Source organism: Thunnus thynnus, chromosome 20 (genome assembly GCF_963924715.1).
Source record: "Thunnus thynnus chromosome 20, fThuThy2.1, whole genome shotgun sequence".
NCBI classification, from domain to species: Eukaryota; Metazoa; Chordata; class Actinopteri; order Scombriformes; family Scombridae; genus Thunnus; species Thunnus thynnus.
The window spans coordinates 15081866-15098938 of NC_089536.1; the positions used below are offsets into that span (position 1 = coordinate 15081866).

At 40.4% G+C, this 17073-nt stretch overlaps 1 protein-coding gene across 1 annotated transcript; it reads right to left on the reverse strand.

Moving 5' to 3' along the window:
• Positions 1–987: 987 nt before the first annotated feature.
• Positions 988–16620, reverse strand: LOC137172166 (alpha-tectorin-like). The gene is given in 25 exon segments (XM_067576456.1): positions 988–2642; positions 2736–2846; positions 2848–3106; positions 3310–3561; positions 3837–3997; positions 4181–4365; positions 4769–4888; positions 4982–5259; positions 5555–5838; positions 5965–6360; positions 6463–6659; positions 6793–7193; positions 7327–7484; positions 7616–8214; positions 8313–8865; positions 9056–9639; positions 9722–10298; positions 10394–10794; positions 11280–11445; positions 11575–11670; positions 11803–12081; positions 12469–12584; positions 15896–15919; positions 16061–16129; positions 16596–16620. Coding segments are annotated over 23 exon segments (6213 nt in total). The 5' UTR covers positions 16107–16129; positions 16596–16620; the 3' UTR covers positions 988–2642; positions 2736–2765.
• Positions 16621–17073: the final 453 nt, after the last annotated feature.

The following is a 17073-nucleotide window of genomic DNA, read 5'->3' on the forward strand; positions in this document are numbered from 1 at the left end:
AGTTGAATTAGCTTTACCTTAGCATCCCCCATTGCAATACAGTCACATACTTCAAGCCACTCTTGCTGAATAATTTTCTTTATTATTTTTATTACCATTTAAAGGCTTTTTTCATATTTATTTTTATTATTTTATTATTTTTTTCTTTATATTACCTTTATCATGTATCCTCAAGACATTTATATATTATGAAAAGTGGTTGTTTGTTTCTTTGAGCTGCAGTAAACAGGTCACTGTTTGGGACAAGAATTTATGGTTATAAGAGTGATTCACTGATTAAATTGGACAAGGATTAGTGCTTCCTCTTGGCACTAACAAATTCTAACCCAAAAGGTGCCAAAAGTGGTGCTCCCATTAACAAGGTAATTGAATAATAAAGTATTAATACTCCTACATTGAATATAAAATGTATTTTTCCCACGTTACAACAAGAAATATATTTTTTTAATAATGTATGAAGATCAACCTGTAGACATGTGAAACTGGACTGAGATACAGTTGGTAAACCATTACACCCAGCATGATTGTCAGTCTTGTTAAAGGGGGAAACAAGATTTACTTGTTTCAGTGGCTATTACTAGAATTACATAATATGGCTCACACTTATAATAATGATACTGTGGTAGTATAATGTTAAACATTTATCTTTGTAGTGTGACACTGTGATACTCCGTGTAGCCTACCTTGTATAAAAAATTTTATTTTGCCACATCTCTTGAATCTTTGTGCTATATTACCTTTTTATAGTTTGTTTAATGTCTTTATTGTTTTGTTTTTTCATCATCTTATTGTCTTCACTGTTTTTTATGGTCATCTTTATTATGCAACTCTTACTTTTTACAATAAGCTACCTAAATAGACCTTTGTAAGATGTTTGATATGGTTGTCAGTAACCATATTAAAACTCTGGCAGCAAAACAAATGTCCTCCCACTGTGTGGAGCACACAACTTGATTTGACCTGAATTCCCTACTACAAACAGTACTTTATGAGGCAGGAAGAAAACGTGCCAACTGGAGTAGTAGAGAAGAGATAGACAGTGTCTTTTCCTCAAAATCACCACTTATTTCCTGTTCATGATTTGCCAAACAGTTTAAATAGTTTGACACATTTGCTCAGAGTTGTTTTATCACTACACAACAGGCAATGTTCCAAAAAAGCTCAAATAGTGGAGTTACAAAATCCAAAGTTGGTGTGACCTGAACAGGGGTCTGTCTCATTTCGCTTGTCAGATTACCTCAAGACAGTACAATGAATTTCCACCTAGAGGTGGGAACACCACAACACATCACAACACACATCCTCACTTCTCCACTCAGGTCGTGCTCTCCAAAAAAGTGTGAAAAAGCCCCTCAGCTAATTAAAATAACAAACAAAAACCCCTGGCTGCCAGCTGCACAGTATTCATGCGGTATATCATACCTTGACAGTACAAGCATATAATGTATAATGTATAGCCCACTCACCCACCACACATGAAAAATGTGTATATATCCCGAAACAATGAGGTGGTACACAAGTGCAAGTGGCAAGAGGGAGAGGAGAGGAAAGGAGAGAGAGAGAGTGTGTGTGTGTGTATATATGTGTGTTTGTGTGCGTGCCTGTGTGTGTGTGTGTGTGTGTGTGTGTGTGTGTGTGTGTGTTTATATGAGAGGATGAAGAGGGTGAAGATTCATAGATGCGCCTCATGTTCTGATTATTAACTTGCTTTTATTATTTCAACAGTAATTTGCAATTTATTCTGTTACCACATGGGTATTTAGCCAAACCCTTATACTTGTTGATTAGTTGATTATTGCTGTGGTTGCTTGCAGCTTGCAGTAACCACACCCACTGTCACATTTAGAGAAGGGAGTACTGAGGAGAACTAGAGCGACTACATTGTAACTTGGAGTCAGGCCAGCAGGGTGCAACAAGGTATGTGAGCAGCAGAAAAAGCCTCAAATATTAGCCTATTTTAGAACCCTCTAGCATGTATGTAAGATAGAAAAAGGTTTATCTTTATCAACTTTAAAAGGTCCACTGGACTGGGATTATGTAAGGAAATTCTTAGGCAACAATGGGATTCATACTTCATTCAAAAATGTCTTCATTTATACTGTTAACCTTCATTAAACATGATTATATGACAGATATTTCATTATAAGTACCACCACAAAGGAACAGAGGATACAATTGATTGACATGACACAGAGTGAATACAGGAAGTGGTTGCAACTTCAGTGTACTGTACATTGCTGCCCCCTACTGATGTAAAGCAAAATTACTTCTACTTTTCCCCTGATGACAAGTACAAATACACAAGTAGAAAGCACAGCTCAAGGAAAAAAGACTGTCAAAGAAACCAAACCAAACCAGCATTCTATAATATTAACAATAACAAATCAGTTGTCGTGACTGAGCCCTGTTCAAATGTTGAGCTTTCATTCTTTTGAGGATGAAAAGTAACTTGCAGTTCTTACATCTATACTCAACAATTTAGCCACTGCTCACTAACAAACGCACTCTAGTGGCAGTCCTCACATTTACGTTGTATCATCTTTTATTTCCCTAGATCAGAGTTTTGGCAGTCAGCAGACTGATCATCAGGGTCACCAGGGAAGTTAACTGGCCTGAGGCACTGCTTGCTTTCATCATTCTGCCTGCAAGAGAAGAACCAAAGTTTACATAAAGTATATCGATTGAGATGTCATCTACAAGCTTGCTAAAGTTATGAAAGCATAAGCAAGCTTTACCTTTGCTATCTGGCATCAGGACTAGTGGTCCTAGTGAGATGGTTTCAGTGTCATGGTAGGATACATCTCTCTGAACTCTCCTGTGGTAACCCGGGTAGCAGGGCTGCAGGAAAACAGCATTAGAGGCATCTGCTGACACTTTTACACAGAGTATTGCACATGTTGATAATCCATCACATCTCACTGCAAACACACACAGAGTTGTACTTACAGCTGTGCAGTTGTTGTGGCTCAAAAGACAAAGGTGGACCTGGCAGTGCAGGTAGATGGATGAAAAGTTGGTGAAGGTGAACATCCTGAAAGAGAAACGGGCCACGGTGGAGATGCCATTTTGAACCAGCTCTACTGTACCATCTGCTGGGTTTGGACACCTGGAAGACAGGGAAGATGGTAAAAGTTACAATGTAAGCAGGCAGATGATAAAGTAAAGCAAGAAAGTTAAGTTGTTAAAAAGAAGATGGGTAGAGCAAGTGAAGGGAGGCCCTTGTAGGGGCTATTAATTTTTCAGACTTTGCTAATCAAGCACAAGAAACCAGTGTGCGGAGACAGGGTGAAATTGCAATAGCTCCTTTACTCTTCAGTAATGAGATCCCAGCGGACAGGATAGTTGGCGATGTTGACAGGTGAGGCCCAGCAAGAGTCCAAGATGGTGGAGATCTGCCGTTCGTCAATTCCTTCTGTCCGCACCTCGATGTACAACCTCTGGTCTATTTCCATTTCTATGTTATGGCTACTGGTGAGGGGGAAGTGGAAGCCTGCGTCCTGATAGGGGATCATTCTCATATGATAAAGTCCATGGCCAGATGGAAGCTTCTTCTGCACAATGCTACAGAAAAACAACACATAAGGTGACTGTTACTCATTAATTAAGATACAAGGGACAGACCGCCCTTTTTCATATTCTAGGTTGATTAGTGAAAGTGTAGAATGTGAGTAGTGGCCAATTACACCAAACTGATAGCAAAGGGCACCTATTCCCATCAGTCTTTGTCACTGTCGTTATCACTGTGTTCTTGTAAAAAAATGCACAGCAATTTTGAATTAGCTATAGTAGCAACAGGAATCAAATAAAACATGCAGAGATTTTATTGTGACTATCACCTCTCTACAGGGTTGATGCCCACAGCCATAGACAGTGTCTCGGTCAGAGGATATTCACAGTAGAAACGCAAGTGGATGTTCCTCTGGCGGCTGATCAGACCTTCATGAGGGTCCACATCACCCTGGATGGTGTTCTCATAGATGAAATGGGTTCCATTGCTCTTAAATTTAAATAACAAAGTGGTATAAGTTACTTTAAACTTAATACGTCTTATGGAAAAGATTTACATGTAAGACAATAAAGATTGTTTATTTTTTAGACGCAATATGCTTTTAACTGATCCATATGAAGTTTACATCTAAAATGCTGTTTAGACTGTTTCTATGAAATGTATGGCCTGTACCCTCAGTACTGTTCCACACAGCTGGTCATCATTGTCGAAGTGGAACACCAGCCGTCCGTCCTGGACAGTCCCATTGCAGGAGTGCTCTCGGAGGTGTAGGGCACTGGAGTGGAAACCAGCTTCAAACAGCTGGCAGCGGGACAGGGACATGGTACCTGAACTACTGATACAAGTGATGGATGAGTCTGTGAAAGAGAGATAGAAATAAAAAAAATATTTGCAAGTGACAACATAATGTGTTTAAGCTTGTTGAGGCAAACAGTCATTTGTTGTGAGTGACTTTTTAAGTTTGTATTCACAGTTATGAACTTGTGTTACAGTAGACCAAATCGTTGGCTGACAGCTGTGATTGCTGATGTCTGGTAGTTAAGTCATAGTTTAAAAGTTTGATGAGATAAAGTTATCTAATGTAGAAAGTCTGATCTATTATAATTTGTAAACTCATAAATAAAATGCATAATTCAACTTTTCAGCCATGAAAAAAAATCATATTCCAACAATTAAAACAAGCTAAAGTTCAGTGTTATCTTGGCTCACACGCAAGAGATCTGAAAAACAAAGCACTGCTTTCATAGGAGCTGCCCTCACCATAGCTCTCATTGTTGGCTCGATGGTGGTGCTCATCGCAGAAGCAGCCATACACACCATCCTTCTCACCACACCACTCATGCTCTGCACAGTCCAGATGTTCACAGGGGTCTGACTCAGCTGGAGAAATAGTGGGGAGAGAAAAAGACAAAGAGTGATGAAACTGAAACAAAATGACAGATCATACATATAACTAACACAGTGCAAACATACCACACAGCAAAGCAGAGCGCCACTCAGGGATGTTCAAACCCAAGACAGAGCAGGTCCTTTCATAGGCTGAGACAGCAGAACACAGCATGCCATTGGCTGGGGTGTAGAGGCAGAGATCATAGACACAGGAACTGAAAAATGGCTGGGGGTCTGAGTGCAGGTGACAGGCACTGAATGGACCACTAGAGTTGGTGATGACACTACAGAGTTCAGAGTATTCTTCCATGAAGGGACAGTCGTTCAGTCCATCACCGTTCTGATTATCAGTGGATCCACACCTAAAATAGAAAAACCATTATACATGACTTGAAATGAAGTACAAGGCGTGGCTTGCAAAATTTGTATTAAAATATGTGGTGGTCAAGCCAAAAAAGCCAATTTTCTTAATGTAGTAAAAGGTTTCAAGGTGGTCAGGCAGAAAAACAAGACTGTTAAGTTCATATACTGAACTGCATTTAACTGACAGTGACAATAGTTTGTAGTTTGTGTTAATATTCAGCATACTATAGCTGCCATTACAGTCTGTTACATTAACTTCAAAATTACCCCTCACTGTATTTCCTAACAACTTACCCTGGTTGACTTGTGGGTGCCTTCCAGCTGTGTCCAAAGTCATTGTCATTTTGTGCCAGTGTACCATTGGGCAAGACTTTGTCATCTGCAGGATCGTTGTTGAAGTTACCACACATCCCAGTGACTCTGTTTTCACAGTGTTGGCCGATTCTGACCAGTAAAGTACTCTGACCGTCAAACTGGACTATCAGGTCACTGGCATCAACCACTATGTAGCTTCCCTGCCTTAACACCCGAGCTAAGGTTCCTGCAGTGGTCGGAAGAGACACTTCAGTGTCATTTACCTGTGAGGATGAAAGATTAAAGAGAGATGGAGAAGAGATGGGGAGGTACTTATTGTCAGTCATATTTACACTTAATATATAGATATAGAAAGTTGTATATAATTAAGTAAATATAGTTTACTGTACCTTTACTCTTTTGTTAGGGCCGATCCTGACGTATGCACTCTCTGGTGGATTTGAGAGGTATATATCCACTGCTGACACAAATGACACACGGTTGTTGCCACGGTGATTATTGGTGGCTACTACCCGAAACTGTGTTTCATTGATGCCGTGGTTCACACTCTCAGTGATGACGTAAGAGCATGTGCCCTGGAAATGAGCCAGTGCCCCATCAAAGGTGATGTAGTGTGGGTCCCCCCACACAGTGCAAGTAGACATTGCATCAAAACAGCCTAGCTGGCCGTTTTTGATGGTGCACTCTTGTGCAGGGGTGCAAGATGCAGCAGAACAGCGCAGGTCATTGGGAGCATGGCATTCACATCGCTGGGAGCATCCTTCTGTCCAGAACGATTCACCAGCCTTTAGCGTAAGAAAGAGAAAAGAATATATATTATATATATATTTTTCATGAAAATGTGGCTTATTGCAAACATAGAAAGCATTAACTGGGATGTGACTTACTTCATAGTAGAAGCCATTATATTGGCAGCCACAGCTTTCCACAGGGACACACCTTGTCCCACTCCTGACAAAGCCCTCATCACAGAAGCATCCCTCAGAGCAAGCCTGCTCGCAGGTGGCATTAATGCTGCTGGCACAAGTGTGTCCACAGTCAGTACCACACAGCTCATAATGGCTGTTGGCTGCACAGTCGAGTCCTGAATAAGTGAGGAAACAAATAGTGGTCAATGTCAGGTGTTGATTAACTAAGCCTGTATATAGATACAATAGGTCAAGAGACTTTCCTGCTGTTTCATATTTGTATATTACATAAACAATGCAATGACTTGCCGCAGTTGGTGTTCTGTCTCCAAGGGTAGATTCGCACATTAGCAGACTGACAGGCACTGACATATGCCTGAATGGCCCTGCACAGGAGATCTTGGCGCTCATTTCCTGACACACATACATCAAACACACAGTCATTGAAAAATGGTCTTGAGTCCACCTGCTCATGGCAGAAGCTTAACGGTCCATCGGCTGCCTGAATCACATCACACTGAGCTCTAGCAGGAAGCTCATTGGCACACTGCGGACAAGAGGAGCCACACCCATCACTGCAGGTGTAATTGCCCGCCACTTTCCAAGCTGTCCCAAACTGAGATGGAGTGGTGACCATCATTCCAGAAGGGGTGTGGAACTCATCATTTGGATTTCCATTGAAGTTTCCACAAAGTCCACACATTTGTCCACTGTTGGAGATAATAATAAAATGAAAAAATAAGTGCCAAAAATACAATAATAGGTCATTATCATTTGCGTAGAGTATGTGTGTAATTATCACAGTAATGCATTCCACTTTGAGCATTGGTAAACAGCAGATACCTGTAATTTGAAGGTACAGAGATAAACACTGTACTCCATCCATCATATGTTACACTCAGACCAAAATCAGAGCTGACATATGTGTAAGATCCACTTGCATAGACAGACACACGACCTCCATTCAGTAGAACTGGTAAATTGTTTATTATTCCATTCACCTATACAATTGAAAAATAATGAAAATTTTGAAATGATGTTTATACTTGTATTATAACCTGGGCAATACTTTTACAACTAATAACAATGTTGATATGTAAGAGTTTAACAAATCTGGAATTGTTCAACTCACCTCTACCACACCATTTCTGTCCCTTGAAATATGCACTCGATAGCCCCACACGTTCACATAAACTTCAGCTGTAATTGAAACTGGCAACCCATTCCACGGCTCATTCTTAGCCTCCACAGAAAATTGATGCAGGCCATCAGTGGTGTTGCACAAGGTTGCCAGAACATAGCGGCAGGTTCCCTGGAAGTCATAGGCTTTGCCATCAAAGGTAAGGTAGTGGGGGTCCCCAGAGGCAGAGCAGGTGCCATGAGGGTTGGGATGGCAGCCAAACTCACCCTCTACCACACGGCAGGACTCCTGGGGACCACAAGTGTTTGGGATACAGTGGACTGCTCCAGTTGTGCCATTACAGGTACACAAGCTCTGACATTCCTCACCATCCCAGAACTGTTCACCACCTTCCCAATAGCGTCCCTGGTGATGACATCCGCAGTCTGTTGGTGGCACGCACTGGTTGCCATTGAGGACAAAACCATCATCACACTGGCAACCCTCCTGACACAGAGTTTCACAGGAGAAGGGGAAGGAAAGGCTTGGACAGGCGGATGGACAAGTTGTTCCACAGAGTTCATAATGGCTGTTTAGGGGGCAGGTTTGCGCTAGAGAAGAGAAAAGATTAATTTAAATCAAATCAATTAATTTATCAACTGTATATTTAAATGAAAGCCGCCTCAAATAAAAGCAGGAAAATGCTTACCACAACCAGTTGTATTTCTCCATTGTCCTAGGGCAACACCCAATTGCTGACACATTAGTGCATAATCTTGAAGGACCTCACATAGCGCTGATGCTGGATCTCTTGAGGCACTAATTATCTCCACACACGCTTCCACATTCTGCCATGGGTCCACCGTGGCCCAACATTGGGCAAATGGCCCATGTGATGAGACAAGAATGCCACAGTACTCACTAGAGTTGTAATTTGTTGTAGAGTTGTAATTTCTACTCTCCACACAATGTGCAGCAAGGGAGCCATCTCGCCAACTGTCCCCAAAGACCTGAGAGCTGTTAACCAAGATGCCATTGGGTGTCTGGAAATCGTCATTTGGATGACCATTGTAATCACCACAGAGTCCACCAAGTGAACCATTGTAAATTCCAGGTGCAGTGACTCGCACAAAGTGAGGCCAGACTGTCTGTACCGTTACACCAAAGGAGGTGCGAAGGATGATACTGTCAGTGCTGCTGTGATAGATGCGGAATCGGTTGGACGCTGAGCTGAAAGGTAGTCTGATGATCTGACCATCAACCTAAAGGGTAATTTAAACAATTAGTTTGATATTTTATAACAAACTGCAAGTTCAAAACAAAACTACAACAAAGGGGCATGCAATGTAGAAATAATAATATAAATTTTTATTAAAACCTTTCTCTGGTGTTATTATTCATTTCATCACGTTTGTCTCTTGAAATATAGTAGTCGTCATACCAGTAACATACCTGTACTCTACTCCTTCTTGCCATCTCAATGGACACGTGTGTGCCCTCTGCCTCAAATTTCAGCACCCTGGCAAAGCCCTGATGGCCACTGGGCACTTTCTCTGCTGTCACCACAAAGTGGGGGTGACTAGACAATCCCACTACTTTGGCAAGGGTCAATCGACATGCCCCAGGATACCGGTATGACAGACCATCAAATGTATGATATGACCCTGGGCCCCTTGTCCAGCATGTTCCATAGCTGTTAGGTCTGCATCCTCTTTCACCCTCCTCCATACCGCATGATTCAAGTGGGCCACAGCCATGGGAGTGGCAAGTCATTGAGCCAAATCTGCAGCTACAACGTCTCCCACAGTCCTGGTCTAGTATTACAGTCTCTCCAGAGCGGTAGTAGCGACCCTCAAAGCTACAGCCACATTCAGCATGAGGGACGCAGACACCACCACTGAGGATGTAGCCCGAATCACAGATGCAGCTCTCCTGGGCTGGGAGAGGGCAGTTGTAGGTAGAATTGGGATTGACACAGGTAGCAGGACATCCTGTGCCATTGGACACAAAGTGGCTGTTGGCAGGGCAGGGGATTTCTAAGAAAAAGAAAACAACATTGAACATTGACATTTAACCAAAATGTCAATGAAAAAAATGTTGAATAATTGACAGGCATACCACAGAAGCCTTGTCTCCTCCAGCTTGGGAGCTGTATGCCATTCTGTTGGCACTGACTTGCATACACATTTAGTGCTTGGCACAGAATCGGCTGGTACCCTCTTCCCACACACAGATCGTACACACAACTCTCCACAAAGGGCTGTGGGGGAAGTTGTTGATGGCAAGCAGCAAAGGGTCCAGAGCTGCTCTGAAGGATACCACAATGGGCATTGTTGTTGTATAAAGCATTCTGAGCTTCAGTGCAGACAGCACAGTCCAGACCTCCACATGGTGCCTCACAACCAGGCTCATCATCCCCTGATGCTTGCCAGCTGTTGGCAAAAACCACATCAGAGCTCACAACCTCACCTTGGCGGGTTCGAAAGTCATCCTCAGGGTGATTATTAAAGTTTCCACACAGGCCACATGTTGCATTCTGGTAAGTGTAGGGCACACTGATTCTGACATAGTGGTTGACGTCATAGGACACCACCAAGCCAAAGTCAGTACTGACGATCACAGAAAAACCTGACTCATAAACCTGGACAGTGCCATTATTGAGGGAGAATGGAGTGGCTGCAAAGTTTCCATTAACCTGCAAGCACAGCAGGAAGCAAAGACAGTTATAAAATTATGAACAAGCTAAAAATATTTCACCAAGTGCTGACCAATGCAGTCTCAATTACTAACCTTAGCCTCACCATGACGTCCTTTGACAAGCTCAATAGTTTCATTATAGACAAACACTTTGACCAGTCGTGTCCAAGAAACTCGAGTGCTGCCCCGGTGCTCGTTCTTGCCCTCTACTCTATAGTAGGGCAGCCCACGACCACATTGTTCCGAGAGAACATAAGTGCAGGTGCCCTGGAAGTGAAACACTGTGTTATCGAAGGTGTAGTAGTGTGGATCACCACTTATGGTGCAGGTGCCCCTCTGCACAGTCTGGCAGGAGAACTGGAAGGTATCACGACGGCATATTTGGGAAAAGGAGCAGGGTTGGTAATGACACTGTAGGCCCCCTGAGGTGCAGGTGCACCTCTGTGCACAGGTATTGTCGCTCCAGAATGCGTCACCCAGCTGCACAGGTTGACCTTTGAAGAGGACAGAAGAAAAAAGTCAGTCAAGCATTTACTTCAACATGCAAACACCATTATCATTTTAACTATCTGACTTTTTAAATTTTTGGAGGCATTTTGTCTTCACTGCCTTCAGAGAGAAGAGGACGGCAGGCAAGAATGATTCCCAGTTGCCTTAAACCAGGGACACCGCATGGTCATTGTCAGCATCTTGACCTTGTAGGACACAAAGATGCCCCCTACCATTTGACTTTTGAGAACTACTTTGGCATATCATTACAAATTACACATTTATTTTCAACTTTACTTGCAACTTAGATTATCAGTATGTTATCATATTTTAATGTAATGCCCTTTAAGTGCACAATATATTCAGCCGTGTGCTGCATATAAAACTTGATTGATTATTTCTACAACCAGCACAGATTTTCAACAAGTGGAGTTACTGAAGAAGAAGTACCTAAGGTGATCACCCTCAGTGTCCTGTGGTATTACCGTACCATTGAAAGTGCAGCCTCTTGATCCATGGTCTGTCCGGAAGGCCCAGCGTCCAGGTACATTGACGTTGCTGCTCAGGCGGAAATTTGAGTTATTTCCTGTTGCAGTGTTAGAGAATGATCCAGGGATGGTGAAATGGTGGGTGGAGTTTATTGTGTCATATCCAGCCTGGAAATGCATGTCACATAGATAAAACAAATTTTATGTTTTGAATTTGTACGTTACTGTTAAATAAGGCATGTAAACTTAAAAAGACTTATTTTGTAGTACAATGGCTATAATTTTAATGGCTCTGACCTGCACACTGTGATTGGTTAAGGCTATTATCCCATAGTTCATCAGCACAAATGAGTAATGGCCACCAGAGATCAAGACTGCTTGGGCAGTTGTTTCCTGAAAAAAAAATACTCATTGTTTTTATAATGAATTTAGTAATAGTTTTATGGTAGTATAATAATGATAATACTGTAGATAACACATATTACACATCATATGTATTTCACCATTTAGAATAAGTTGACTTACTGTTCCAGTTGTTGGATAGTATGCCACCTCATACCATGTTGCAACAAAGACCCAGTTGGCATTAAAGTTCAACCCTGGGAAATACCTATTAATGTCTTGTGTAGCTTGTTGGAGAACATTGCCGCTGGTGTATTGGTTGTAGTTAACCTGACCATTTGCTCTGTTGTCTAAATCTGTCCAGAATGGTGCTATGATGTCTCTGGATCCATGTGCTGGGAACCTCTGAGGCACGTAAACACCCCATGATGAGTCAAAGGTCAGGTGTCCATTGTGGTTGACCTGTAAACACATCAACCAGTTCTTACTAGCAAAGAATCAGTAGATATCGACTATAGTCTCAGACAATTGCATGTTATCAAATAATATATTTTTGTATTATTTAGTATTTTATTACCATATTATAAGATATCACAATATATTGACTACAACTATATCCAATACTGAGTAAAATTTGAAGTTTAATGTGGAGTATTATTAGTTTCGCAAAATATTGCACTTTTTGCTACATTCTTTAATTTTATTTATTTGTTTTTGCATGTGCACAATACAGTTCTTGTTTTGAAAGTTAAAGTGTATGAAAATGTTATCCTTTCACAAATTATACCAGAATTGTTCAAAGCTTACAAAAAATAGATGTTTTATATTGCCAAAATAATTATTACATACATAAATCTGATCATACGAGCGTCCAAAATAAAGAAAAGGTCGTTGCAGGGCAATTTCAGGAGAACTTCCATCATCTGATGGAGAGCTTGTTGTTCCAGAAATTGAGTAGAGCAGTCCTAAAAAGAACAAAAGACATCACATTAAAAAATTAAAAATAGAATGAACATCCATGTTGGCCTTGTACAGTATCCTGCCAATGTTGTATAGTGTCTGATCTAATAAACAAAAATATGCTTTTTTGTGTTATTTATTTTATTTTAGTATTTTAAGTTTTCTTCTATACATTTTTGTTAGAGTGCAGAGCATGTCTTGGACTCTTTTTATTCAACATACTTACCAACCAGAATGTTAAAGAGCAATTTAACACTGGCTGAAAATCATGTTTTGGCTGACCTCCAGTGGTTTTACTTTTCACCTTGCTGCAGTGATAATGAAGTGCACTCTATGGTGTGTCAGTACACCATGACATCACTGCTGGGTGTGGCTACAGGTGCAGCAAAGTCAATTGACCTCATCCAAGATGCATCACACTTGTAAATTCCAATGAAAGGAGGCTGTGAAACACTACAGCTCAGCCTGGTGTTAAGTTATTCTTTAAGTATTAAAAAAAGTCAAAAGCCAACTTTTGGGCTTACAACAAAGCAAAACCTTGCCTCTGGTGTCAAAGTCAAAACACTATTACTTTAAGTCGCACTAAACATTGGCACTGGATGTAAATTGTATGCAAAGGAATCATCCTATTTTACCAGAAAGCATGTACAATACTTTAGGATGTGTACTGTCATTTTACAGTACTTGTACTTGGTTACTGTCCACATCTACTTAGTTCATGTGAAATTTCCATGTACCATATATACTTTAAAAATTTGAAAGGGAAAATAAATTGAAATTTGACTTGACATAAACTGCAGATAACATTGTCTGTTCAAAGATAGTCATGGCAGTCCTTATCTGTCTCTGACTGCCATGGTTTGTGGCTTGGCTGTCAAATACCTCAAGTCTGCCTCCCTCTCCCCGCAGCTCCACCTACCCTTGTCTCTGTGGGAATATTTTTTAACATTGTTTAAACGCACACCCAGCTAACAGTGATCTATTGCGGACTCACTTTACATGAATAACAAAGATTTTAAAAAAAGGACAGGCTGGGCTGAAAAGCTTGGAGAAAAGACAATAAAATCATGAAAAAATTAAAGCATTAGTCAATCAGTCAGTCAGTCAGTCAGTCAGTCAGTCAGTCAGACGTTCAGTCAGTTAGTTAGTTAGACATTATTGTCCCCGGGGAGCAATTCTTTTTCACAGCACTGGACATCACAGGGAAAAATCAACATTTACACACATCATCACACAACAATGACAGACAGGATACATGAAGTGCAACACAACAGCACACAACAACAAGAGGCAAAACAACATGAAACAAGACTCATAGTTCCCTCAGCAAGTCACCCTATTTAGGGCTGCTATGGCTGTGGGTACCAGGCTTTTGCCAAAGTGAGCCCTTCTGCACCTCAGGGACCTGTACAAGCACCCCAGAGGGCTTTACAGTGAAGTTGCGATTGAGTGGGTGTGTGATGTCTTGTGCTATTGTATTTGCAATGCATGTGATGGCCTTACAATTGAGCTCTGAGACGTTGGGTGTGGAGAGATCTATTATCTTGTAGCAGTGATGGATGTGAGTTTGACCCAGTTTGTGACAGGAAAATGCATGAAAATGAGAGCATCCAGATGCGTCAGATAGTTCTGCATTTAACAGCATTGACTCGTCAAACAACAGCCAGAGAGGAGGAACAGAACAGCAGGGTGGATCCAGGACAATTGGGAGCCAGTGCAGAGAGGGTCAAATTAGCATGATATGTGATCTCTTGTTATTTCTAGTTAAAAGCCGAGCAGCTGCATTTTGGACAGTTTGGAGACGGTTCAGAGAAGTTTGATTTAAACAGGCAAAAAGAATATCACAATAATCTAAACAAGAAGAAATAAAAGCATGAATAATCATCTCAACCTTGGTCACCATAGCTCATAATTTAGCAATTTTCCTCAATTGGAAATAACAGGAGCGCATAAGCTGGCTGACATGATTATCAAAGGACAGGGATTGGTCAAAGATGACACCTGAATTTCAAAGGTTATGCTGAACCCAAACACAACGACCCCATATGTTGCTTAATATTTGGATTAAAATTTTCAGGAGCAATTATAAGAGCTTTGGTCTTTTTTGCATTTAACTGAAGGCAGTTGTCAGACATCAAAATCTTGATGGCATCCAAAAATTCATTGAAAATGGACAATCACTTACTCTCATCAGGTTTAAAAGAGCAATACAACAATATCATCAGCATAAAAATGATAAGAGATGCCTCTATAACGGCTAATAATCTGCCCAAGAGGCAGCATATATAAAGAGAACAACATAGGACCCAGGACAGAAACTTCTCTTTAAGATGTAGCTGATGGACCTCTAGTTTGGTGGCTTTCCACAAGCACTCTATCTCCTTACATTTCCACCTAAAACTGCAGATTGACTCATAAATCCAGGGTGAGGATTTGACAGAGAATTGTCTGGATTTAAAAGGAGCCAGTATATACAATACAGAGGAGCACTGTCCATTAAATAACTGGACCAAGGTCTCTACGTCATTACAGATTAACAGGACATCAGGGTCAAATAAAGCTATGAAGTTTTCAGCTGTGCTCTGGTTAATGATGTGCCTATGGGACATATGTTTATGGGGCAGTGGATCCAAATTACAAGAAACATCAAAAAGAACACACTTATGATCGCTGACAAGGAAATCCTCCAAGCAAACATTATCAGTAGTTAGACCGTGTGCAAAACAAAGTCCAGGGTATGCCCCACTCTATGTCTGGGCCCAGAAACACATTGTATAAGGTTAAAGGACTCAGTAATATCAAGAAATACAGGTCCAACCTTAGAGGTAACATCATCAACGTGAAAGTTAAAATCAGCAATAATTAAAACTTTATTCAACTTTATAACTTAAGATAAGAACTCAGTAAAATCAGACAGAAAAGGGCCAGATGGGCCAGGAGGTCTGTAAATTAAAATACAATAGAAAGGCTTCAACCAACCAACTTTAGTCATATGAAGTTCAAATGAGGGTAAAGTCTCAGTGCTAACTGACAGACAGTCAAAGCGACTTCTGATTTCTGCATATTTTTTGTAAAGTGCGACATGGGCTGTTATGTGTGATGGTATGTCTCCATGTGGGTTTTGGCAGACCAGTCAGAGTCAAAAGTTCTGGACTTATTTTTATTCCCACTCCACCCCTGCATACAGCTGTGGTAGTAGCTGTACTCCAGTGGCGTTAGGTATAATTCTGAAGTAATAGCTGCTTTGAGCTACTGATTTTGTAACTTTGTATGCCTGTTCTGTTAAAAGTAGAAAAAAATCTAAGCATTGGCTTACCTGAACTCTGAGGAGTCACTGTACCTATGTAAACAAACACATAAATATAATTGGACATATATCTGAGAATGCTAACATCAATACACAAAGGTCAGTTAATGAACTTAAAAGCATCAACCAAAATAAAACTGAATTTGATTAAATTTGGTTTTATTGAATACTTACTTATCATCCCCAAAAGCAGCACAGGCAAGATGACTTGACCTGCCATTATCCAAAGTTCAAAATTCAAATCTGCAGACCAAACATAATCAATTAGAATTAAGAAAAAAACTACAAAGCACACAGAAAGCATACTTTACTAAGGCTGCACATTCCTGTAAATTAGTTATACTGTATTAATAGCAGAGGATGTTCAAAGAACTATATTTATATTGTTTCAAATATGCATCAAAATGCCCATAGTAGCAAACAGTGGCATACAGTATATGTGCAACATTTTGATTTCATGTAAGTGCAATAGTTACTGACAAAATGGCACAAAGAGCCAAATCTTACATTGTCAAGAAGCCCTGTCAAAAAATCCCTGATCTGCACCTGAATCTTTTTATGCAACAAAAACAAATCACTTGTCGTTTCGCTCTATTAGAAATTAGTACTATAATTCAGTTGGAAATAAGCGCCACATTTTTATGAAATCTTATAATGCGGCACAACAGTTTGGAAGTACTGTTTCCCTTCTACAAAATAAATTAATTACCTGTCCACGCGTGCTTCTTTTGTTCTTTTTCTTCTCATCTGTGTGAGACTGCAGGGTTGCAACTGACGTTTATACTGTTGAAGTTGGCACAGTCCCATAAATCTGTTGTTCAACCAGTTACAGGTGTATTGATGGATAATATCTGATTACTTCCTCATAACAAGTGAATGAAACATTCCATTGGGTGATGAGGAAATTAAGATGATCATCAGACTCAACATAAAGGAAGTGTAATATTCTATATTCTATTGAGTAATTAAATAAAGATATTTAAGTGTCAAAATACTTGCTGTAAAGTGGTATTTATCAAGATTTTATATCACAAAACAATATTGGTAACTATTGTTGTAAAGCATGAACTAAAGTCTACTGCCGAGAAAACTTTCAAGTGATATTCTTATGAAATGTAGTAACAACAGTAACTTTTGACTGTACTTTAACCGCACCCTATTTAACATTTACAAGCAGTATATAAACA